General features: G+C 36.2%; 2 protein-coding genes across 10 annotated transcripts; both read left to right on the forward strand.

Moving 5' to 3' along the window:
• The first annotated feature begins 11,135 nt into the window (after positions 1–11,135).
• On the forward strand, positions 11,136–22,449 carry LOC126600826 (ubiquitin carboxyl-terminal hydrolase 8-like). 9 transcript variants are annotated; one of them, XM_050267486.1, is made up of 15 exons: positions 11,136–11,540; positions 11,633–13,379; positions 14,844–15,362; positions 15,454–15,654; positions 16,620–16,761; positions 17,541–17,600; positions 17,691–17,786; positions 18,338–18,700; positions 18,811–18,951; positions 19,062–19,232; positions 19,370–19,627; positions 19,955–20,103; positions 20,661–21,212; positions 21,436–21,709; positions 22,025–22,449. In XM_050267486.1, the coding sequence occupies exons 3-15, from the start codon at positions 15,019–15,021 to the stop codon at positions 22,400–22,402; spliced, it is 3,129 nt and encodes a 1,042-aa protein (XP_050123443.1). In that variant the 5' UTR covers positions 11,136–11,540; positions 11,633–13,379; positions 14,844–15,018; the 3' UTR covers positions 22,403–22,449. The 9 variants fall into 9 exon arrangements, with proteins under 9 accessions (XP_050123443.1, XP_050123444.1, XP_050123445.1 ...); XM_050267487.1 differs by having other exon boundaries at positions 17,718–17,786; positions 20,652–21,212; XM_050267491.1 differs by having other exon boundaries at positions 11,137–11,540; positions 20,652–21,212; positions 21,969–22,207.
• A 1,442-nt stretch (positions 22,450–23,891) lies between these two features.
• Positions 23,892–25,950, forward strand: LOC126600833 (dihydroneopterin aldolase 1-like). The gene is made up of 3 exons (XM_050267501.1): positions 23,892–24,083; positions 25,095–25,299; positions 25,581–25,950. The coding sequence occupies exons 1-3, from the start codon at positions 24,047–24,049 to the stop codon at positions 25,783–25,785; spliced, it is 447 nt and encodes a 148-aa protein (XP_050123458.1). The 5' UTR covers positions 23,892–24,046; the 3' UTR covers positions 25,786–25,950.
• The last annotated feature ends 631 nt before the right edge of the window (positions 25,951–26,581 follow it).

The following is a 26,581-nucleotide window of genomic DNA, read 5'->3' on the forward strand; positions in this document are numbered from 1 at the left end:
TTGTTTTCTCTAATGTATTAGCTGTTAAAATTCGCACATATAACCATGATCATGTTTCATGCCACCGTGCCATCCCCAATAAGAAAAATTATAGTCTAAAACAGTAGTAAATTAAATATAAGGAAAACTAATGAAAATGGCTTGAAAAATTTGAGTTTTAATGATAATGACAAAATAAAGGGTAAAGTGAATAGTACCAGGATTGATTTTTTAGTGTAAAAATGTGGTTTTTCGTTAAAGTAAACAGTACCGGGTGTTTTTCGTTAAAGTTCCCTTAAATATAATCATGCTTAAGAGCTAAGAATGAAAGGATTATATCTCATCATGCTTAAGAGCCAAGACTACGTATTTCACATGCATTGCGTGTCTATAATGTAACCTAATATATTTGATTCAATTTACAATTTTAGATATAGGTACTCACGATCAAGTTTACCAAAAACAAAATGATGTCACATGATTGATTTAAAATACAGGTACATAAACATGGAACCCTACCGTAACATGCAAGACCAATAACACAACTCCATGCACATGGAACTCTATCGTGACATGCAAGACCAATAACATGATCGCACATTTTTAAGTTTTTAACATGGTGATGCCTGATTGGTTTAAAACACCGATCACTTTGACGCCCCCGTTAAATATATGTCCTCCGAAAAGAAAATACTCAATAAAGTAGAATTTGCTCTTTTGACATTGTTCTAATAGAGATTCAGTTTGTATGGTTTGATGTAACATCCCACATCGTTTAGGGGCGAGGCTGTAAGTCTTATATGTATATTCTCATATCTACCTAGCACGAGATATTTTGAAAGCTCACTGGCTTCGGGTTCCGTCAGAACTTTAAAGTTAAGCGAGTTTGCGCGAGAGCAATCCCATGATGGGTGATCCACTGGGAAGTTCTTGTGTGAGTTACCAGAAACAAAACCGTGAGGGTGTGGTTGGGGCCCAAAGCAGACAATATCGTGCTACGGTAGAGTCGAGCTCGGGATGTGGTGGGGGCCTGGGCCGGGATGTGACAATTTTAGTATCAAAGCCAATCATTGGGCGGAAGTGTGCCGACGAGGACGTCGAGCCCTTAAGGGGGGTGAATTGTAACATCTCACATCGCCCAAGGATGAGACTGTAAGCCTTATATGTATATTCTCATCTCTACCTAGCACGAGACATTTTTGAAGCTCACTGGTTTCGGGTTCCGTCAGAATTTCGAAGTTAAGCGAGTTCGCGCGAGACCAATTCCATGATGGGTGACTCACTGAGAAGTTCTCTTGTGAGTTCCCAAAAATAAAACCGTAAAGGCGTGGTCGATGCCTAAAATAGACAATATCGTGCTATGGTAAAGTTGAGTCCACGATGTGATGGAGACTCGGACCAGGATGTGATATTTCACAAATAAAGTTGAAAATTCAAGTAATTTGCTGTTCTTTCACCATCTTCCATATCTTTGAATGCTTTTATGAAGATTTTGAGGACCTCATATGATCGGTTGTAACCACTAACAAATACTTGACATTGTCTGTGTATTAAATTGCTTTTGCAACAAGCAAGAAGATAATTGCAAATTATATTTTTTTCAACACACGTCCAACTACTTCATGAAAAGACTGCAGGCACAGAGAAATGTTCCAAAGTCCAAACCCTAAAAAGCCAGAAAGCGACATGTGGAATAAGTAGCCACAAATCGAGGAAAGGACCGTCGTGGGCCTAGAGAGAACCACCAATCACAATCACACAGGAAAAAGAAGAACCCTTCAACTAATCAAAACCTGCCATATGTCAAGTAAGAATGGCCTTTATTGGCCTAGAGAGTGATTGCTCGACCTTGTCACTGTAGGAGAAAGCGGCCGCACCAGTTAGGAGTTTTTAGGGGAGGAAAAGGATTCTTTCCTGAGCATATGCTCAAGATCCTGCTGAGCATGACACGAGGACCGTTGGATGAAAATCAAACGGTTACAATTATTATAACTTTAAAGGGATCCATCTTTTTATAACCGTTGGATTTTCATCCAACGGTCCTTGTGTCCTGCTCAGCAGGATCTTGAGCATATGCTCAGGAGAGAATCCTTTTCCTTTAGGGGAAACCGTATTCCCTCCGGACCAAAAAAAACCGAGCTCAATGATCAAATGATCCGAATCATTGAAATTTAATCCAATGGCTACAATTATTATAACTTTTAGAGGGCCCCTTGTTTGTAGCCGTTGAATCAAATTTCAATGGTCCGAATCATTTGATCCTTGGGCTCAGTTCCTGTAGGTCCGAAGGGGATTTGGTTCCTTTATAGGGATTGCCATGGTCGGATTTTCGATAATTTATGTCAATAGATTGGTCATTGTAGCATTTATTTTCTAGAATTGTCAGCAATTATTATTGGTATAGAGTTTGCATATCAGCGGTGATTGACATAGTCTTTGTTGAAAATTGACTCTTTTAATGTTATTTCTGCTCTCCAATCAACTGATTTTGATCCTTATTGACCTCTTCATATGCAATGGTCTATTTGTTTGAACCGCATTCAAAAAATAACTTTCTACACCTCACTCTCACATAATCTCGAAAGAAATGTTGTGCGGACAATTTTGCTAACTTTGTCTTCTCCAACTTTAAGAGGCCATGTTTACCCTATGTTGGCGGCTCGTGCTGCTTTGTTTTTTAACTATGTTGGCTTGTCTGGCTTCTTCTCACTTTCTTTTCTTCCCCTAATATTATGGTGTTATTCGACTTTTAGACATTTTAGGTTTAACTTTAGAGGCTTATGTTTCATGACCCCCCTTCTTTTCTTCGTATGTTCTTGTTTTGTTTCTAGAGGGGTAAGGTTCATGTTTCTAGAGTAATAGGTTTTTTTATGTGTTTTTTTTTCTTTCTTGTTTTATGAGTGGTAAGGTTTATATCCCCTTGACTAGATGTAACATTTTTTTTTCATTATTAATAAAAATTTCATCGTACAATCAAATTTTGTAAAAAAAAAAACTTATCACTTAACATTTTTATTGGTTAATAATAATCATTTTCTTGCTCCACATAGCTTTTATCAGGTTCGTCAAGCTAAATTTTCTTGTAAACCAAGTCACAATTATTAAGACATTTTTCTTCACCTTTTCACTATGCCTTAAAACTTTTTCAAATATCAAATAAACCACTTAGGGGCCATTTGATACAATTTCGTTTTCAGTTTTCACTTTTTGTTTTCACATTTTCTAAAATCTTGTTTTGGTAACGACTTCAATTATCAAAAAAATGAAAGCTGAAAACTATTTTCTTGATTTTTCAAAAGTTGGCCTTGAGTTTTCACTTTTTAATAGTTACCAAATAAAATTTTAGTTTTTAGTTTTCAAAAAATTGAAAAATGAAATGGTTATCAAATGACCCCTTAACTATGACTAGTAAATATTGCTTTAACTATACGCATTACCCTTTACGCGTGAGCTGAGTTATGAGATCAAGGGTTAGAATTAGAAAATGAGTTCAAACTTTACGAAAATAGAGATAGAAAAATGAAAAGAATTTTACTATGAAACTAAGAAGGTTATCGGAAGGTGTTAATCTAGAGCCTACTATATAAAAATCATGTAATTTATTTTAGTGTAGAACAATTGGGTTATAGAGAAGTTTTGGCACTTAGATTATGGTTTTAACTTTTTAACTTGTAACGGGCTACCCATGCTTTAGTTGTTTCACGCAGGGTTGTAATAAGTCTTTAGTTCAAGTTGAAGAACTTGGATTATTTGGAAAGGGCAACTTGCAAAAGTCTTTAGTCTTTTTCAAGCATGAACTTTGAACATGATGTTATAATCAAGGTGTCAAAGTTCATAGCAAAACGTAATTACACTAAAGAAAATGATTTATGCACATCATTTTTATTTGCACACTCTTGTTTATATTGTTGATTCTCATTTTATTTGTTGAATGCAAATACTACAAACGAGAATATTTGTATGGAAAAAAAATAATGTACGCTTATCTTTTTTCTTACACCAGCTTTTTCTGTATTGACACCAACCCTTATCTTGTTGTTCATCGTTTGTGTATATTTTGGTGGTGTAAAACTTAATTAACCAAGTCTTTAAATGATAAGGATAATACTTGCATTTCTTTTTAAGGGATGAGATCATCATCCCACCTGCAAATAACGTATTTTGACTGTAGATATTTCATAATTGGAATCATTCAATCTCTTAATCTTCATTTGAAGATCATTTTTACAAAAACTCATTCAAATTGGAAATAATTTAGTCACCCAAATATGTTCATCATGAATATATTACTAGATCCTACACCGTTAGTTTGATACAGAACCCCACAGGACCAATCATCAAACCCTAAACGCTCAAGGTGTTGGAGCCTTTTGTTGATTGATTCTTCTTATATTAAGGTTTAAACAAATAATAATTTTTTAAAGTGTTCAACACTAATATATGATTTGGTTTGACGTATATTTTGTCATCACATATTCACTTATTCTCTGTCTTTATACAGTATACTTCATTGTTCAATAAACAATTATAAATAATTAACTAGCTAATCTCTTGGATATTCTCCCAACTTTCCCGGTCAAAAGAGCTGGTAAGACCTCAACTGGCTAACCCTGATTAAAGCTAATAATTATAAAATAATATATCACAGCCGATCCACACCATATTATATTAACCCATTTTATATAGTTCTGAATATACTTTTTGTGCCGTTGGTGTTTTTTTAAATGTTTAAACTTATGTGCCTACCGTTGTGGTGTTTTGAAGAATCGAATTTTAGAAATTCAAAACTAGCGAATACAAAAATTGTGTTTGACGAAACCTATCTGTGATGCATTTCATGCAACAAGATGGCATGGTGAATTCTTCCGGCAAGCAAGCAGGCTGGCGAGTGGCTCTTCTAGGTGGGCAGCAGTGTACAAAACTCTAAAAAAAATCTGCGTCTTAGATTGTCATAAAAAGAAGTTAAGCACAGAACCAAATGTCTTTTTCTAAAATCAAAGACTTGTAACGGAACTCCAAAGTAAGGTAAAAACAAGATGTGATTTGTGGAACCCCAAAACCCCACGGACGTACCACAGAAAAAAGGACAAAATTAAAGGGCAGCTTCGAAACAAAAGCAGTGATGATGCATACAATGCTGGACACCAATTAATTTAACACTAAATAAATAAACTGTTGGTAATTATATATTATAATATAAAATATTGTAATATATAATTTTAATAATTGAATGAAAAATAGTGTTAATCATATTTCTTAAAAATGTTATGTTATTTAAGTGCATTCTTTTGTCAAATGATGTATATTTAAAGATAAAAGGTTACATCTCTTTAACAAGAAGTACTTGGGTGCTATATAAACTCATGAAACCATCATCATTAAGATAGAAAATTAGAGTTAATTTTTACTCTTGAGAAATAGGGTTTCCCCACCACTTTGTTTCTCTCATGCTTTATGTGTCAAATTCTAAGTTATGTCTTGAGCGTATGGAATATATAAAGTTCGTCAGAGTCCGAAAATTGAAGTGTTTTGACTTCAGATTATAGATTGTTGAATCCTGGGATATAGACACCTACCGAACTACAAGCAAAAGAGTAGAGGCGAAATTTTATATTTAGGACATTGCATTTATGCAAGCCTCAATCTCTAAATTTGTCAGTTTTTCTAATTTTATCTCTAGTTGTTTATATTAATCTTGTATACTATTGATGTTGTTATTTTCTTTATGATTATTATCCTTGGAATTCTTGTGTTATTTTATAATATTGCTCCAACAATCTAAAGATAGAATTTTGCCTCTACTCTTGTGCTTGTAAAAACATCATCCTGGGATATCAAGCCCAGATATGGCTTCGTCAAATCATATAAAATGTATTGCATCTTCCCTATCAAGACATGATTTGTCCGGGCATGAAGCTATTCCATCTTCCATTTTAAATAATGGGATTCTATGCATCAATTCAGATTCATTCGTTTTTGAAAAAAAATAAAAGGAACTGATCATTTCATGAATCGGTATATCACTGTAACCGTTCTACATTTGCAGATAAACCAAAATTTTTAATAAGCCATTTCACTCGGCCTTAACCGTCACCTCTTTTGTAATATAAGAGTCAACACCAAACATGGTTTTTGAATGGTATTTCATAAGCGCTGCATTCATCGAAGTCAAATGATATGCTTCATATTGATATGTAAAGCATTTACTTATATGTGTACTGTCAAACAATAACCATACAAATGCATCTATACCAAACAATTGGTTTGTATTAAGCATTAAATAACCCAGATTACATGAAAATCTTTAAAATAAAGAGAACTTTAACGAAAAGTACCCGGTACTGTTCACTTTAAAAAAAAACCACATTTTTACACTAAAAAGTCAATCCTGGTACTATTCACTTTACCCTTTATTTTGTCCTTATCATTAAAACTCAAAGTTTTCAAGCCCTTTTCATTAGTTTTCCTTAAAATAAAATCATACAAAGAATATTATATATATCGTGTCTATATCATGTATATCGCATACAAGATTATAGAACCAAACATGCAATTGTTTTGCAGTAATATCTTCTAACTATCATCAACAATACCCACAACTCACTATATATACAACCAACTCATCATCTAGCCCAATGATCAAATTAAATCTTTCTATGTAAATTGGAAAGATTCATGTCTCAGTTTCATCATTAGATGCAGTGATCCTTCCTTCTTGAAGAGGGCTAGGGTTTACATCAAATACAACATATTCTATTTCCAATATCTAGTCACTGCTTTATGAGAATTGTCATATTTTTTAAAAAGTAATTTGAAAAACTTGATGAATATTGTTTAAGTTTTGCCGATGGAATACTGAGAAAATGGCCATGTATTATCCAAGCAATTAACACTAAATAAATAAACCTTAAAAAGTAATTTGAAAAACTTGATAAATATTGTTTTAAGTTTTGCCTGAGAAAATGGCCACGTATAATCCAAGTAAACAATTCGAGAAACACAGTTTGCAGGACTCTGTAAAACTTTAGAAAACTAATAGGGTTCAACATTCAAGTGATGCGAAAATATTGGGAGTATATGACATTTTTGATGATGGAAAACTGAGAAATGGCCAATAAACAGCCCTCAACAAGATGATGAAAAATTGGTGTATCATTTGAGAAGAAGGGACCATGGTTCACATGAGTATCCTATATACGAGAGATTCTATCATGCAACTAAGATTTAGTGTTAGCAGCGTCACCATTCTATAAATGTTAGTCATGTGCAAAAGAAGTGCACTATATATCCACTTCATAGACAATTGACACGTAATAAATTGATGACATGAGAAAATCTCTCCCCTTATATGGACTCATATACAGCGAGTTGCACTAATATATAGGATATAGCACAATTTCTTCTTTTTATATATATATATATAAACACTATTAAAGAGAGGTAATTTGAACTTGGAATTGAATACAAGAGTAACAACAACAACACCAACAACAAAACATTATTCTACTAAGTGACATCGGTTATATGAATTCTAGAACGCCATTGCGCTCGGTTTTGTGTAAAGTCTTTCGTTAGCTCCAAATATTCCATGTGTCTTAATCTTACCCAAAACTTTGAATACAAGAGTAAATAATAATAATAATAATAAGAAGAATAATAATAATAATAATAATAATAATAATAGTTATAAAAAACATGGGGTGAGTAGTATTTTGACCTTCAAATAGTAAGCCATGAACAATGATGATAGTCCATTAGTGGTGGGTGGGAAGCCTCGAGAGTTTTGAGGGCCATGTATTCCACTTAGGTTCCACTCCTCGCGTGGATGCACATAATATATATTTGTGAAGGAATCCCAGGAGGACTAATGGTGCCTGGCATTGGACGACGTAGTGTTGCTTTCTATTTCTTGTCAACCTACCAATCAACCAAATGGCCACATTGCCTCACCACGACAATATTAAACCTCCCATTGCTTATTGGCCAACACATTTACCCTTTTACTATTACACATATGGATGGTCACGGACAAGCCAAAAAGCACATATGTATTGTTAGATTCTTGAATGGACAAGACAAAGGATTATGGCGATGCCAAGCCTTCTGAGAAAAAAATTTGTCTGTTTCGGAGTATATATATTCTGCTTTCTTCTCCATCAACAATCATGATTGTGTACGAGCGTTATAGGAATCCGTGAATGTGCATCATGGGTGTGCCGTGACTTTGCCGGTGTTCTCCAAGCTGCAGGGGGGTCGGGGACTGGACTATGCCACTCTGCTGCTGCGGGAGAAGCCCATGCCATTCGAGAGGCCATTTTGGCTTGCATATCGCTGGGCTTTAACAATATCATCATCGAATCTGATGCGATGGTGATCATACAAATGCTCAGGAAGGAAATACCGTTTGATTTCAGTCTGGATTGTATTCTTGGTGATATTGAGGTTCTAGCACGTAGGTTGACGTCGGTTTCGTTTGCCTTTGTGTCTAGGGAGAGCAATGCTGCGGCTCACTCAGTGGCCAAGTATGTTTTCAAGCAAGGCAAAGAGTTCATTTGGGACAATATTGGCCCGGATTTTTTGTTTAATACTCTTGCTAATGATGGTTAACATCTCTATTCGTATTTAATGCATCTCTATCTTTGGAAAAAAAAAAAATTCCTATATATTTGTAGGAATTTGTTTAAGTTGAAATCTAACTTTTGTCAAGAAAATAAAATATCAAGGATTGTAGGTATCAAACTTTCTCCGATGGATCCTTGAAAATTTAACCAAAGGTGGTAAATTGGCCCAATTGTAATGATAAATGTGGTAAATTACTACCCCAACGGTCCAACAACTATCAAATCAAATGGGTTGGGCTCAAAGGTCGAAGCACCTCTAAGAAACCAATTTCTTTTATCTTATGCGCTTTTTTATCCAATCACACTACCAAATCAAATTACAAAGTTTACTTATATGTTAAGAGAGTGAGAGTTTTCTTGTCTTGGGATCATAATTTTTAATTTTATTTGATACATTTATGTGACGGAAAGGATTGAACTCGCTGCGAAAGTTTACGAGTTATCAAGAGGTTATTTAAGCAGGGTAGTGGAATTTTGGAAGAAATTGGTGGCCCATTTTATTAGAAGTAGAATGGGTAATACTTTAGCTTCTTACATATGAATAGTCATTTCATAATTTCATCACACAACCTCAACATCAAAATCGTTTATGATATTTATTAGTATTTAAATATCACGTGTACGTAAATTTATTTAGTTTGAAAACAATTAGTCATCCTTGTGTGTCTAACAAAAATATGGCTATAATAATATAATAAATAAATTCCAACCACGAGCTGGTGGCCTAGTGGTAAATGGCGGATTACGATACTTTCTTAAAACTAAAAATTGGAGGTCTTGGGTTTGAAACCCGCTGCTTTTGTGGAAGCCAGACTTATGGCTAGGGGAGACTGAAATGCCTTTGTGAGTCTTCCCGACCCTCGGAAGCGGTGGATAATCATGGCTTGCCACTAGTTGTCTTCCTTTTAAAAAAAAAAAAAAATATATATATATATATATAACTTCCTCACAATGAATCAGTAATTATATGATTTTTAAGTGTGACAAAGCATCTTTAAATTGATTTTTTTAAAATATGACCTTTAAATAATTTAAAAAGAAAAACATTTTCAATTATATTGTATAAACGATATAAAAAAATAAGAGTAAACTGCTGATTTCCCCCTTGTAACAACCTGTCCCTAAGTTTACAATTTTATTAATTTTAAAAGAGTGAATTGACGAAAATGCCCATATAGGCGAGAATGTTGACTTTCGTTGACCAACGTATTGTGAGACGTATGAAACATTCTCTTGGTGTATCCTTGTAGTACTCGACGTCACGAACTCATGGACGCAAGCAAAACTGAATTCGGAGTCTTAGTTACGCTTCCTTTTAGAAGAAATAAATTCAAATTTTGCATTTTTTCTACCTATTGCTATAATTGAGTGGTGGGACCCACGTTTAATTCATATTCATTTCTTTTATTATTTTATCTATCACATCCATTTCTTTTGTTTTCTTTAATCTCCACTTTCTATTCTCTTCTTTCCGTCAGGTGCTATCCCTCACAAAAGCTCTGTCATTATCACTAGGGGTGGGTTCGGTTTAATTCGGTTCGGTTTTTTGCCAAAACCGAAACCAAACCGAAATTTCGGTTCGGTTCGGTTCGGTTCATTTTTTTTTCGGTTTTTTTCGGTTCGGTTTTTTTTCGGTTCGGTTTTTTTCGGTTCGGTTTCGGTTCGGTTTCGGTTTTTTGTTTTTTTTTTCTTTCAAAAAATGAAAAACATTGAAATTTTAAATTTTAACGTATCCAACACAATCATAACACAAGCATTCTAACTATAATCAAAGACAATGAAAATAAACATTTAAAGTTGAACTAAAATCATCAATCAAGTCTTCCAAAGTCCAAACTAACAACATCACAACACAAAAATCGTACAAATGACTTAGAAAAGTTAAATTGTATGATGTTGTTCAAAGATCAGGGTTGTTTGCTTGTAACTGCATGTTGACAACTTGATTAGTAAAAGAAATGCGTGGGTGGATTTATTTAGTGTGTGTTGGATTCTTTTCCATCACAAATTCCCTAAGTAATCTACCCGAAATAAATGTTTATAGATTCTGTTACATGTTATATGAGAGTAAATTTGGAAAAGAAAGCTGAGACAAAAGTAGACAGTGCTATGGAGATGGATGTAGGTACTTCAGGATGAGGTTTGGCTCCGGAACCTTATATGGGGGATAAATAATAGGTTAGGGTTTAAAGTTTTTATAGGACTTTTTTTTAATATTTTGAGCTTAAAGTTTGGCAACACATTGGGTTTAGCATATTTTAACTTACAAATTGGGTTTAGAAAATAATATCCAAAACAAATAATTAAATAAAAAAATTAATTTAATTAATTCGGTTCGGTTCGGTTTGGTTCGGTTTCTAGATCACTAAAACCGAACCGAACCAAAAGAATTCGGTTCGGTTCGGTTTTTTCAATTCGGTTCGGTTTTTTTGTTCGGTTCGGTTTTTTCGGTTTCGGTTCGGTTTGGTTTTCGATTTTTTTCGGTTTTCGGTTTTTTGAACCCACCCCTAATTATCACCCATTTGCCTCAACACTCTAACTCCCCTACTCACACTCTTTTCACTCTCTGTAAACGCAAAGATCCACCATCACCACCACACCTCCGACGAGCTTCAATGAATCGCCACCTTAAGGCCACTACCTGCCATCTTTTCCAAAACTCAAAATCAAGGGGGTCAGACTCTCTCACATCTCCCTTGGACTCCCTACCTTTCTCGATCACTCTATGCTCACTGCATAGAAGTAGCCATGGCGATCGCCGATGTCCTGTTTCACGACCACCATCGTCCTTGTCTCCAACCACCATGTCCTTCTCCCCTGTCGCTCTCCCTCTATCTCAATCTTTTGTCTCCCTCACTTTCTATGTGCTCACGGCGCAAAGGCACCAAAATCATCGCCGACACCATGTCTTTCGGCAACTCCTCATCGTTTCCGATGAAGGTAAGTTTTGAAAACCATCAAAATCTTCATGGATAGTGTTTTACTATACGTTTATAGTGCTTCTTAAGGATTTTGGTGACATTTGAATGCAGAGATATCTCGGGAAGTCTTCCCCAGTTTTTTCGGTGGTATATTTCTTGAGTTGCAGGCCTTTTCAGGCCAACTCTGGCCACGGCTAACTCGGGGAAAGGTATAATCCTAAACTACTCTCGTTTATCTTCATTTTGGTAGGAAGAGTGAAAAATGGTTGAGTTTTGAGCTCGTTTGAAGCTCTGGAATCTCTGCCCAGATTTCGGCGACCGAACCTGCGACAAGGACCAGGTTAACCCGACTGGAGAAAAAAAAAAGCCTAAACCTGGCATCGCCCCAAGCCCACGACCCGTTTACCCTAACCCGAATCCGACCATGGTCAATTTCAGATTTTGGAGGGAATATTCCCTTGAAATATTTTGTTAACCTCCCAGTTAACTTTAACATAATATTCCATTCTCTGATGGAATATTTTGTTAAAGTTAACTGTTGACCATTAGTTGACCTTTTCAAAATTTTCTCGAAAACCCTACTAGGCTAATTTTGATGTCCCGAATTCATTTTTGACATCCATTTAGAGAAATTACTAGGTTTTAACGTAGTTGACTGCTGGGGTGTCTCGATTGACTTTTTAGGGTTGACCATTGACTTTTCGTTGACCTTTCACGAAAATTGCCCGGGATCCCTCTTAGTGTATTTCGACGCTCTGATTTCGAATCCGCACTTCTTTTTCCTAAATTTGATTGTTTAAGTTGAGTTTTACTAATGGGTCCCAATATTATGCTTATGTGCGATTACTATCGGAGATTCCGACTTTCTTAGCTCGAAAGGATGTGACATCGCAAGTACCTGTGAGTGGGTTTTTTCATTTTTATGTATATGTAATTTTCCCAACAACTGCTTTTATATATTATGATGTGACATGCCATGTTTAGTTTTACAAATAGACTTTTCGTACACTTTACGTTTTAATATTATTTGTGAGCATAAACTTATGGCATGACATCTTTGCATTTTATCTGCTCATTATTACATGTTTGCATAGTGTCTCTTAGTTATTTGTACTGTCCTAGGCCAATGACTATCTTCACGTGTAGTTCACATGCACCGTTTACATTCATTTTGGATCCACAGTTAGGTGTCAGCCTGTCCTTTTGTGTGATGTTTTGGACTCATATGTGATGTGACTAGCGCAACTCACGTGATGTTGTACTAGAATGTAAAACCTACACTCAATCTGTTCCATTGTTGAATATCTCTGCAGTGGACTTGTGTGCCTACATAAATTAATGAGCATTGATCTCTTATAATAATGAATTGAGATTTGATGTTGAGATACCTTGTTGTTGTGCCTACATCCTTTAGCTTTCTTCAGTTGCAGGGTACCATTACATACTATTAATATAATATTTTTGGGAAACCATATACTTATTTTACAGCGAGAGATTACACTTTTCGAAAAGGTTTTACAAAATTTTATTTTCAAGCCCACTCACCCTTGTTTTTCACCAATCCATTTAGTGGCAGATGTTTCTTGACGACGAGGATTGTTAGTAAAAGCTGTTATGTAGGAGATTTCTCCTTTTGGTATAAATGTCCTTACTCTTCCTTGACTACAATTTATCTATGCTCTGATATCACTTGTGTGATATGAGTTCAATCCCGCTCGCATGCACACTCTAAATTAGTCATTTTTAGGTTTTAATTTATTCACATTTTCCACATCACTACATTTTATGGCTTTGTCACCTTCCAGGTGTCGGCCAGCACATAGCGATTTGAGTGTCTATGTGGACATTCCGGGTCGAGGTGTGTCACCCTTGCATTTTCACCTAATTTTCAGTTTTATCCCTAAACTTTTAAATTGGAAAATCAAGGACTTAAACTAATTTTTTTGGCCGATTTTCCCCCACCGTAAGTTTTCCATATATTCCATCCAAAATTTTGTTTTCTCTTATCACGTGCACATCACATGACTCTCATTTGAGAATGAAAATGTCACTTCGCTAGACATTTGGACACAAAACCTATAGAATCACACAGATTTGCAAAGGTCAACATTTTAGAAATATAAGATTTTCAATTATTTTAAAGAACAAAGCGACCAAATAACGCTTACATGTTGTGCACGTGTTTTCATTTAACCGCAAATTGGATGAAATGAGTGAAAAACTAACATTAGGGGAAATCGGCAAAAAAAAAAAAAGTTTGGCTAATTATATTAACACCCCACAAATTGTTGAATAAACCCCACAAACTTAATACACCCCACATTTGCTTTTTCACTTAAAAATTATCCTAATACACTCCACTTACTTTCCCATAATACCCCCACACCCCACATTCTCAATATATTTCTTATATTTTGTACATATACCCCACATTTCTCAAATCTTATAACACTCATTTTTAATTTTCAGGGATTGAATCTAATCATATGAACACTAAAAGATGAATATGAATATAGAAGTTTAAATAATGCAGCAAACGCAAGATTAAATAATTATCGATGTCATCGAAATCACTAAAACAATGAAAACTATGAAGTCTTACCTCATGTGAAACTCCTGAAACATCGATTTCGTATTCCATTCCTCAAAAACAATTTTTCTTAATCAACATGTTTGATAGTTGAGAAGATAAATAATACGCTAAAAGTGATTTGGGATGTATTTATAAATCTTTATTTTTTTAAAAACCTAATAAGGTCAAAATTATCATTACATAATAGTACAGTAAATAAGTTATTTAATATTAAATTTTAATGTGAGATGCATTCAACATTTTGTGGGGTGTTAATATAAAAACCCAAAAGTTTTAGTTCTTGATTTTCCAATTCAAAAGTATAAAGGTAAATCAAATGTTAGGTAAAAGTTCAGAGGGAGAGATTAGCAGTGTATCCTAAAAAAATAATCTAAAAAAATAATCTTAGATAATGATAACAAAACAAGTTTTATCCATAAAAATATAGAAAAACTAATGAAAAAGACTTGAAAACTTTGAGTTTTAATGATAAGGACAAAATAAAGGGTAAAGTGAATAGTAACAGATTTGACTTTTTAGTGTAAAAATATGATTTTTCGTTAAAATGAACAGTACCGTGAACTTTTCGTTAAAACTCCCTAAAAATATCTCCATCGGTCCATCTTTGCTTGGAATTGAGTTGAGATTTTTTCTAAATATTTGTGTTCGGACCAGTTAGATTTAGAAATTCATACCGTTCGGACGGAGAATCTCAGCTTTAATGCTCTATTACAAAATGTTCTTTCTCAGCCACGCTCACATTCAGCGCGTTCAAGACACCCGCATCCACTCGTCGTACTACCCATGTGGGGTCCACACAGTCCTACAGTCCACCAAAATTATTAAATATTTTTTAAAAAATAAATCTGTTTTGTGTGGCGAAGAGTAAATAAGAAAGAAAGGAGGGTCTGACTCACTCTCGATTATGACCCGACGGCTCTACAAGAAGCTCCGTCTCTCTCTCGTCCCCTGCAAGCCGCGCCTCCGCTTTCTCTCTCCTCCTCCCCACCTCTCTCTCTCCTCCACGCTCCACCTTTGCAAGTCCCTCGCACGCGCCCTCGCCGCCAAAACCCCAGCGCTCTTCTCCCCCCACTCCGAAGTTCACCACGCCATGGACGGTTCCTTCGGCGACGACGCCTTCTGGGACCTCGACTTCCGCCCCCATTTCCGCTCCCAGCGCCCCCGCCTCCACGACGACTACGACGACAACGGCGACAGCGACGGCGTTTTAGGCAATGCGGTTGATAAGGTCTATCTCGTTCCCTACAGGTGCGTTTTGGAGCGACTACTCCCGCTGAAATTCTCAGTTTTTTGGGAATTTTTCCGATTGGGTTTGAATGTCGTTTTGGTTTGATTTCAGGTGGTGGAAGGAGGCTCGGACGGAGGAGGATTGCAATGGAGGGGTCCTGTACACTGCTACGATGGAGGACGACGACGACGACGACGACGCCGCCGCTGAAATTGTACTGAATTTGAAGAAGAACGACGTCGTTGAAGAGGGGTTTTCGGGGCGCGAGTACGCCTTGGTCCCTGAATCAACGTGGTGTCGCGCTCTCATACGGTGAGGACAACTTTTCTGCTCTGATTTCGCAGTGTTTCTCACTCAAGATGCTCTGAATTTGGTTCTTTTTAAGTTGTATTGATTAGGGCAGGAGTAGGCTAGTTCTGGGGTTGGAATCCCTCGAAAGGAAAGATAGTGTGTCATTACTCTATTGCTCTGAGGGAATTGCCGGATAACCTTTTTAGAAACTGGTAAATAAGCCTTAGTTCAATTATTACAGTTGCGTACACATATCTTTGATCGCCCATTTAGTAAATCATCGGCCTTGGATGATATTAATAGCACATCTCCCCAATATTCCAACTTTTTTTTTTTTTGGTGGAAAGAAAAGGGGTTGGTCCGAGGAGATGTGCTATAACAGCAGTGTAAAACCTCATTTACATCCCAATGGAGGGATGCAAATTTGAAGTGTAAAAACCCCTTTTACATTTCCACTGGGAGATGTATTAAATTCGGCCTCGCCTCTTCTTGAACTCATACGACTACTGCTTTCATTTCTCTCTTGAGGTGTATAAAAGGATGTTAATTTTTTTTTTTTATATATATTACATCTATGGGTCAAGATGGGTATTTTACATTCTCTTAATTTACCCATTGGAGAGCTTCCCGACCAGCTAGAGGTGTATATGTGTTATGCATCTCCATATACACCATTGACTGGAGATGCTCTGAGAATGTGGATAGGGTTGAGTTTTAGGCTCGTGCGGGAGGAAATAGAAAAATGCTTTTAATATGTTGTCAGGGATTTCTTTCTTTCTTATCCGCCTTCTCCTGAAGTATTTTAGTAAATATTTATTATTATGTCTACATGATTTAACAGTGATTTATGCAATCGGTGCTTGGCTTTCTCTCTTTCTCATCCACAACCTCCTGGCTGCCATTTGTCTGCCACTATCTTTCTATTCTTTTCTAGGCAGTGTATTGCCTAAATAGTATTGGCATTGATTTGTCCACTCTTCTTGTAGGCATAATGATTTCAACGCAGCAAAGAAGGATAACGTGAGCTTTTTTGGTGCAGAAAACTTGTGGAAGGATATTTTTTCTCTACAAATTAGGCTATTGGTTTCCTGGGAAACAAATTCATTGTTCGTAAAGATCAGCCAAAAGGTTAGTGACATTATTATGGAAGTTAGATGCTGTATTAGATGAATTCCGAAAACTTTGTTATGGAAGTTAGATGCTCTTGTTCTTTGGGAAGGAAATTGTTTGTGAATCATGCTCTACGTTATAATTAGCATAATCTAAAGTGCGGAAATTTATTTTTGTCGTTATTTTTTTTCTTTTCTTTGTGATATGTATTTGCGGGTTCAAAACATTGTAGGCTTTCGAAGTTGTTGAATCATGCATGCATTCTTCCTAATTTAAATTGACGTAGCAATTTACTAATTCTGTGTTGTGAACTGGAGTTGTGTGAAACTATAGAATGATATGGTTATTGAACAAGATGCTAAGAAGACGAGTGAAAGAGTGAGATCAAGAAGGGGAGTGTGTGTTTTAGCTAGCCCAGGAGTATAGTCCGGATAAGCGATGAACTATTTCTCATCAGTTTATCAGATATTGTATTGGGATTGTTCTGCAATGTTTCAAGGAAATTTTGGTGAATATTTATTTGTCCGGATGGCTTGAGTCATATGAAGGAAGGTTGTTTGAGCTAAGAGGAGTCAGGTTAAGAAATGCATAAAGAATCAAAATATGAAAGCATACTGTTTATGGATTATATTGCTTCTAGTAGTTTGACATTAAGTGGAAGATTTAGCTTTTACAAAAAAATTTCTTGGGATTCTACTGAAATGTGGGGTGTGTAACTTGCATTTTCTTTTCTTAAACCTCGTGTATGTTTGTGACATGCATATGATTCTTACTTTTGTACTTTGGTACATTCTCAGGATAATGCAATAGTCTCGTACAAGAGGGCCTGTAATATTTTCAGTTCAGAGTATGTTCCGGTGAGTTACCTAACAAGTGACACTTAGTCATTTACAACTACTCTGATAATTAAGTGGTGATATTCACTCATTCAAGAATTGATTGGACAGTTGCTTATTTGGGACTTCTCTGGGCAGACAACCCAATTTTTCATGAATGACAGAGTTGATTTGCCAAGCAATATTTCTGAACAGCTGAACAAAGAGGTGAGTGATTAAATGTATGCAACATTTATCGATATATTGATTTCTTTCTCCTTTTCTTGTATCTTTTTGGGTGAGAATCTGATTGGTCTTTTTTGGTTTGGAAACAAGGTTTAGTTTCTCATTAGCATCGTTTAATTTGGGTACTCGTATTTGCACCTTGACGAATGTCAGCACGACCAAGGTTTAAAAAATTCCCCTTCTTTCCATTTCCCCCAAGCTATTTCTATGTTTTAAATTTGAAAGTTCTTTTAAAAAGCACTGTTGTGGCTGCCATGGCCCATTTTGGGTGAGGAGGCGGTCGGGTGACAATGATGCCATTTGTCTGCATTGATTCTTGTTAATGTGGAGTAGATTACATCAAGTCTTGGTTTTTTGAAAAAAAAAAGATTACATGATGCAATCTTCTCAAGGATCCAAATTTTATAGTACAAATATCTAGTAAACTTAATTTTCAATGCTCAGTGTTGCCATATATGATTATATATGGCTTTCATGTGGATTAAGTTCTACAGTTTACTTATCCTGCGTTTCTTTTCATATTGTCTTTTCAGATTCTCCTTGAATTGCGACTCCATGGATTTTCAGATTATATGAAAGGTACAGATTGGAGGAGCGATGAACTGGCTGATAAAGAGTCAAGTTTGGATGGTTCTACTTCTACTTATGGTGGCTCTATTAAGATGAATGGAACAACTGACTATGTGAATCCTTATTTAACTCCAATTAACTCCTTGCAAAGTGGTATAATCTATAGAGGAGTATGTTCCTTAGGCCTTACTGGACTAGAGAATCTTGGGAATACTTGTTTTATGAACAGTGCCATCCAATGCTTGGTGCATACTCCGAAGCTGGTTGATTACTTTCTAGGAGATTACCGGAAGGACATAAATTACGCAAATCCACTAGGATTGAAAGTATGTGTTTGGAACATTCCTTTAGTTCTCATTTTAAATGTCTGCCTCTCTGTGGCACCTTTCTCTTACTTTGACTATTGCCTCTCCCCTTTGCTATACTTATTTACCAGGGAGAGCTTGCTTTAGCATTTGGAGAGTTGTTGAGGAGGTTATGGGCTCCAGGTGCAAGGCCAGTGGCTCCAACAATGTTCAAGTTAAAACTTGCTAATTTTGCTCCCCAATTCAGTGGCTATAATCAGCATGATTCCCAGGTTAGTTCTTTTTATGTTTATTCTCTTTTTTCTTTCTTTGTGGGAATGTTTAATTATGTTGTGTGGGAAATAGGTTTATTAATTGTAATTTGTTGAAGTGCCTCTTGTAGGAACTTCTTGCTTTTTTGTTGGATGGTCTCCATGAAGATCTAAATCGTGTAAAATGCAAGCCATATATTGAAGCTAAGGATGTAGAGGGTCGTCTAGATGATGAAGTAGCAGAAGAATATTGGCAAAATCACCTTGCTCGGAATGACTCAAGCATTGTTGATGTGTGCCAAGTAAGCATTCTGGTTAAATGCATTTGTAATTTGATGATTTAAGTTTTACCTATACCTTCTTAAAGTAAGTTTGTTGGAATTAACTTCATTCAATTACTTTCACTATGTTGCAATATATGTTCGCTTTCCAACTGTAGGGTCAATACCGATCAAAATTGGTTTGCCCTGCTTGCAACAAGGTGTCTGTTATGTTTGACCCATTTATGTACCTTTCGATACCGTTACCTTCAACATCAATTCGGACTATGACTTTGACGGTCCTAAGCACAGATGGGACTGCGATGCCATCTACACTTACTGTGACGGTGCCCCAGGGTGGGAGGTTGATGGATCTTACTAATGCCTTAAGCACTGCCTGTTGCTTAAGAGATGATGAAACTCTGTTGGTAGCTGAGGTATATTTCTAGAGCTAAATTTGGGGGTATGAAAACTTTGTTGCATGTCATTGGGGCAGGGGTAGGGGTGGGGACGGGGACAGGGTTTTCCGTATGGATGGGTGACGTGCATACTAGCTATGGTCATGGGGCAGTTGTGTTGTTGTGTAGACTCTTGATTCTCTAGCACCATTTATTGGCATTTTGACTATTAGGTGGCCTCTTTATGCCTTTTGCATTCTCTGTAGTAAATTCATGCCCATGATTTTTTTTTTTAAAGTATTTGTAATCTTGTCAAGAATCTTCAGTGAAAGATTAACAACTTGGCCTTTGTTTATAACTTTGTAGATATACAAGAGTAGTATTTTTCGTGTACTAGAAGATCCATTTGATTCATTAGCCTTGATCAGAGATGGTGACCTGTTGGTTGCTTATCGGTTACCAAAGGATTGTGAGTCGTCCCTTTTGGTTACTTTTATTCATCAGCAGATGGACGTGTAAGTTGTCTCTTAAATATGTCACTGCTGCTCTATCAATTGCTTTACTCAAATTACTAAATAAAAAACTGAAAGTGATACTGCTTCTGATTTTCTGCTATATTTGTATGTCAAACACACTAGCTTAGTGAACTCAATAAGCAACCTAAAGAGTTTTTATGTGATTGTAACATAACTCGTGGCTTTTTACAAAAGTTTGATATAATAATCTTGTTTACAGGTATAATGAAGGTGCATTGTTTATCTAGTGCAAAGTTGGATATGACAGGACACTTGATGCTAATATGCAAAACTGGCTGTTGGTTCTTAAAAGTTAAACTAGAAATTGCGTTGAAAACATACTCTTTGAGAAATTTTGCCCCATAAAACATTTTTTGCCAATGTATGTTATATTTCATGTAATGCAGATGTTAAGTAATGCAATTAGTTGACTTTTTGAAAAAAAAAAGAGCATGTAATTGATGTCATAATTTGACATCTGTTTTATATTCATTTAAGTTTGAATTCATGGCATAAAAGAATGTCTTATAGGGTGGTACTGGGTTCAGGGGCTACAGTAATGGAGACATGAGCTTAGTCCCATTGGCGTTTGGCGTTCCCCTCATAGCAAGGTTGCCTGATGTTTGCAATGGATCTGATATTTGTAACGAGTTCCTGAAAGTACTAAATCCTTACTTGATGCCTACTGGAGATGCATTAGATATTTTTGATGATGATACTGGAAATTATGCTACTGAAGATTCTAGCAAGGAGGATGCTACTACTCCTACGATTATGGATAATGATGCTTACTCGGACAGGGAATCAGGGGATGAAGCACATTTGGATAATGACTTCCAGTTTTACTTAACAGGTACAAAGGCAGCTACAGAAGACACCTTGATAGAGATGAATGAGCCAATAGTGGTCTCAAAGTTGCCTAAGAGGTTGAGTGTTCTTGTTTTATGGTCCGATAAAATGACTAAAAAGTATGATACATGCCTTCTAAGCAATTTGCCGGAAATTTTTAAGCCCCAATTTTTTGTGAGGAGGCCTCAAGAATCTGTTTCTCTGTACAAATGCCTGGAAGCCTTTATGAAGGAAGAACCTTTAGGACCAGAAGATATGTGGTTAGTATATGCTTTTTATTCAAAATTACGTGAACAAAAATATTTTGCATCTTGTTGCCTGTTGTTTCTTGGCATAACCTGGCTAGTGAGAGAATGCAATTTTGTTAATTACTTATGTCATCTACGCAGTTGGACTTTCCTGTTTTTAACAATTTATTAAATATTGGAGTCAAGTCATATTCCTGTATTAAGTACAGATTTTGCAATGATCTGTTATTTACAGGTACTGCCCTACCTGCAAGAGGCCTCAGCAAGCTAGCAAAAAGTTAGATCCTTGGAGGTTGCCTGAGATTTTGGTTATTCATCTGAAAAGATTCTCGTACAGCCATTATTTTAAGAACAAGCTAGAAACATTTGTTGATTTTCCAGTTCATGATCTTGATTGTTCACGCTACATTTCCCACCAAAGAAGCCAGTTATCCAGCCGATACATGTTGTATGCGATTAGTAATCACTATGGTGGCTTGGGCGGTGGTCACTATACTGCATTTGCTCAAGTAAGTGTTGTTTCGTCCATTGTTGGAAATTCCTTGTGTTTTTTTTGTCAAAGTATCTCAATTGAAACATTTTACTTGGTGAAATTTGGACTGCCCCGTAGAAGCTCTTTTTTTTTTTTTTTTTTTTTAAATTTTATTCATTATATGCATCTATTTCCAAGGTTTTCTCAGTTTAAGGCTTTCTTAAAACATATTTATAATTAGGTATGCGTGAGCTAAAAAATGAGTAAATGAAAAAGAACAAACTGCAACTTTTCAGGTTCTGTTAGTCAGACACTGGCTGGTAATTGTTGTGTTCTCAGACATGATTAACAGGATTGTGTATTTCTTTCTGCAAGCAAATTTGCGTTTCTTTTGAACATGGACCTTTCGAATGACATGGGTTTTAAAACAACAACTTTCCCTTGCAGCTCGGTGATGGTTCGTGGTATGAGTTTGATGATGACAGGGTTTGTCCTGTTAGGGAAGAGACGATCAAGACATCAGCTGCATATGTTCTTTTCTACAGAAGAATACCAAATGTATAATCACCTAGACAGATGTATAGTTAACAATTGGGAAGCAGGTTGCGGGAGGAGGGACGACGGGCGTAGATATCGGAGAAGTGATGTTCATAGAGAAATGGAGCAGATGATTCATGTTGTACAGCTTTTAATTCACCTTGTATATATACTTGACCCAGAAAAATGCTGAAATACCATCAATTGTTCAACATTTTTGTCATCTCACCTTTTGGGTTATTTACGGCACATTTTAGCATTTGTAATTCACTCCAGTTTACTTGCAGGCTTGCAGCTACTTCATTTGATCTTAAAATTAAGATCTTGAAGAAGGATGAGCGTTTTTTGGCCGCGGCCATGAAATTAGATAGTTAGGGCCAATTATGAGATCAGATTTGCGTTTGTGCTACAATTTGATGTGTGATGGTTACTAATTTACTTATGTATAACGTGCGTATTTATTTATTTATATAATTGTATCAATTATAGTCTACTTATTATATATCCATCTTGTCATATCACATATTACAATTATCAATTTTTGTAAGATGGGGACTAATTTTCTGAAATCGGTAACATCATTTCAATTAGCAACAATTTGGTCCCTATCTTCCTGGAGTCTCAAAAACACCCTCTTATGTTACGGTGCTATATCTAGGAGAATGTTGAGAGGATGGCGTGGCAATACAATCATTGTGGTGTTATTGTGTCAATGAAAGAATGACGTGTAAATTTTGGTTCAAGTGTTCTTATTAACATTAAGACGAGATGTCACGTAATGGTATACGCGTGCTATATAAGTTGTTTTCTTACCTGATAGGGTGTTGTATTCTAATCCTTATAATTTGACACTTGTAATCAGCATGACGATCAGATACAAACTGTACTAATATATAAATTAGGAGACCATAGTTAATAGTTTAGATGGTGATACATGTAAGTATTGTACTCAAAATAAATGACGAAAGCACTGACAAAACGCCACGTCATATACTAACGGTTTATTTGAGATTAGACTTGGTGGGTTAATTATTATTATATATACTAGCATATGGGCACACACAAAGTGTGAAAAAAAAAATATTTATGTTTTTGAAATAGAAATAGAGAAGGAGAGTGATAGAGAATGTGGGAGTATTAAGTTTTTATTTTATTTATTTATTTATTTTATTTTTAATTAGAGATATGTTATGATTACATGTAAATGAGGCTTTGAAAAAAAAAACAGCAAAATTTGGTAGTGTAAAATTACATTTCTGCTCATTAGAATGTTAAACTGATAATTTCATAAGGTTTTGGTTGACAATGGTGTTTTATTAATTAGTAGACTAGCATATGGGCACACATAAAGTGCGTGAGAAAATTTTTTATTTTTGTTTTTGAAATAGAAGGAGAGAGCAAGAGAGTGATAGAGGATGTGGGAGTGAAGTTTTTTTTTATTTTTTTAATAAGATATTTATTAGGATTACATGTATGTGAGACTTTGAAAAAAAAAACAATAAAATTTGGTTGTGTGAAATTACATTTATACCCCATATTTCTTATTTATGTTCTGTTTTAATTAGAGAGTTAAACTGATAATTTCATAAATTTTGGTTAACAATGAGTTTTATTAATTAGTAGAATATATAAGGACTGGTGGGTCATAGACCCTAGTTACGGTGTATGTAACAGAGGTGTAGCCTGTAGGTATAGAGCGCAATCTAGTATCCGTCTGTGAGTTGTATGTATGGTGATTCAGACTTGGACTGGGTTCTGCTCGCATACACACGTCTCACCAAACGCAGGTTCTCCCTCAAAGCAACACCCTTGAAGAAACATTCAGAAAAGCAGCCATATGCAAAAGCTGTCGCTAATGGCTGCGCCAATTTCTGGTAAACTCAACTTTTCTCTCTCTATTCTGCTTTCTTTTTCTTACTTTTCTCTGGATAAGTAGAATAAATGCATATGAAAAAGGTCTAAATTTGAGAGATGGGTAATGGGTTCTTGAACATTTGTGATTATGAGCATGTAAGCATTACTGGGTTCCTCCTGGATTTACAGATACGGAAGAGGAAGATGGAGAAAACAAAAAAGAAAGATGTTTATTGGCTGGCCCTAGGAATTTTTGGATACCTCAACCCCCCGTGACGAATGTATAGGCCTCGTTTGGTGCCGAGGATTAGATTGGATTGGATAACTCAGTAGATTGTATGTATGTTGAATGAAGAAATGGATGCCAACTTCCAAATTTTGCACAGGCTGAAGGGTGGAAGATGGACTAGTCAGGAAGGAAACTAATCCCTCGGAGTCCTTTTTTGTGGGGATTTGAAGGATAACTCCCTTCACGACTAATTCATCTTCCGTCTTCAACTTGGACAAAATTTGAAGAGTCAGCCTACATTTCTTCCTTCAACATTCATTCAAGCTACTCAGTTATCCGAACTAATCCAATTCAATCCTAGACTTTATCCGAACTAATCCAATTCAATCCTAGACTCCAATCGAGGCCACCACAAAGTTTAATAAACATGGAAAATTTCTTAACTACCATAGAAACTTATGTTAGGAGTTGGGGGATAGTTTACAAGGAAAGTTGTGGTTTTTCCTTTTGACAGTCTATTTGTATACCTCGGCTTAGCAAAGTTGGCTAGAGCAGTGACATCCTCTTTCTGCACCCAAGTTCAAATCCCTTCCCTGTAGTATAAATTAGATTATTTAGAATATCGCTCAACTAAAAAAAAGAAGTAATGACAGTCGATTTGTATAGATTCTTGTTATCTTCAGTAATAATTTTATTAAGCTTTGTATATGGTCTAAGTGAACATGAACATGTTTTGTGGGTTCTTTATTGGTTCGTGTTATTGGGCAGCCATTAATGGCTACTAATGGTTGATTTTCATTAGGAACAATACAGGAAGATGCTGCAGTAAGAGGGGGAGATAAGCTCATATTGAGGGGTTTGAAGTTCCATGGTTTCCATGGGGTGAAGCCAGAGGAAAGGAAGTTGGGTCAGAAGTTTGTAATAGATGTTGATGCTTGGATGGATCTCCGGGAGGCTGGTAAATCTGATCGTTTGTCAGATACCATTAGTTACACCGAAATCTATCGGTCAGTAATAGCATAGCATCACCTTTTCATTTTCCATTACCTTGAATACTGACATATATATAATGTCCTAGTTAAGTGCTGCAGTTCTAGCATTTTCGTATTGCGGTCAAATGGTCACTTCAGTTTGCTATGGCCTTGAAAAGTCATCTCTGATATCAGTCTACCCTGATATCTGTCTGTTTCTTTGGTCTTATAAATATGATATGATTATCGTCTTATATCTAAGGTTTTGTCAAATTAATACGAGATCACTTTTGATTTATTGAAATTGTACATGGCAGCATCGTGAAGGAAGTTGTAGAAGGGCCACCTCATAATCTTCTGGAGTCTGTGGCTCAACAAATTGCATCTACCACTCTGAAAAACTATCCCCAGATATCTGCTGTCTCTGTGAAAGTTGGGAAGCCGCATGTTGCTGTTCATGGTTCTCTTGACTACTTGGGGGTTGAGATTTTCAGATACAGAAGTATTGATGCGCCAAAGTGATATTTTACTAAGTCACTCATACATAGGCAATTTATGTCTCCTCTGACTTCCAGACAGGTTTTCGGTGTTTGTTCGTTTCTTTCTTTCTGAATTTGGCGGGGATCCTTGTTATGTAGCGTGAACCAATGCTATCACTGGTTAATGGCAATGCAATTTTTCTTGTGATTCCCCTGAGATTAAAACTAAACTGTACCCTCTATTGATAATGGCCTATAAATGCCCATCTTTGGCACCAATGCTTCTTGCAGGCAACAATAGTCGACCCGTGGGATTAAAACTAAACCTACACCTACAAATGCCCTACCCCTAGCACTTATGGTTCGTACGCCAAACCATGGCTGACACGTGGGATTAAAACTAAACCCTACCCCCTTATAAATGCCCTACCCCTGACAATTGGTTTGTACGGGCAACCATGGTTGACCTGTGAGATTCAAGCTAAACCCTACCCCATATTGATAACAACTTATATATGATCCACCCTTGGCACCAATGCTTCGTCCAGGCAACAATGGTTGACCTCTGTGCCCGGGCTTGCCACGTTTTGCGTGCCAATTCCTTTCATTCGTAAAGCTTACCTTGTTTTGCGTGCTAGAAGCTTGTCTTGTTTTTTGTGCATCAAGCCCCCCTCGTATTTCGGGATGAACTTTTCGTGCACCGATACAGCCTTGTTTTGCATGCTTGGAAGGCTATCTCGTTTTATGTGAGTACAATCTGCCTTGATTTACTCAAGTAGAGTGTGCCTCTTTTTGCAAGTTGCGTTTTTTGTACGTCGAGAGCGCCTCGTTTAGTGTGA

Source organism: Malus sylvestris, chromosome 14, assembly GCF_916048215.2.
Source record: "Malus sylvestris chromosome 14, drMalSylv7.2, whole genome shotgun sequence".
NCBI lineage: Eukaryota > Viridiplantae > Streptophyta > Magnoliopsida > Rosales > Rosaceae > Malus > Malus sylvestris.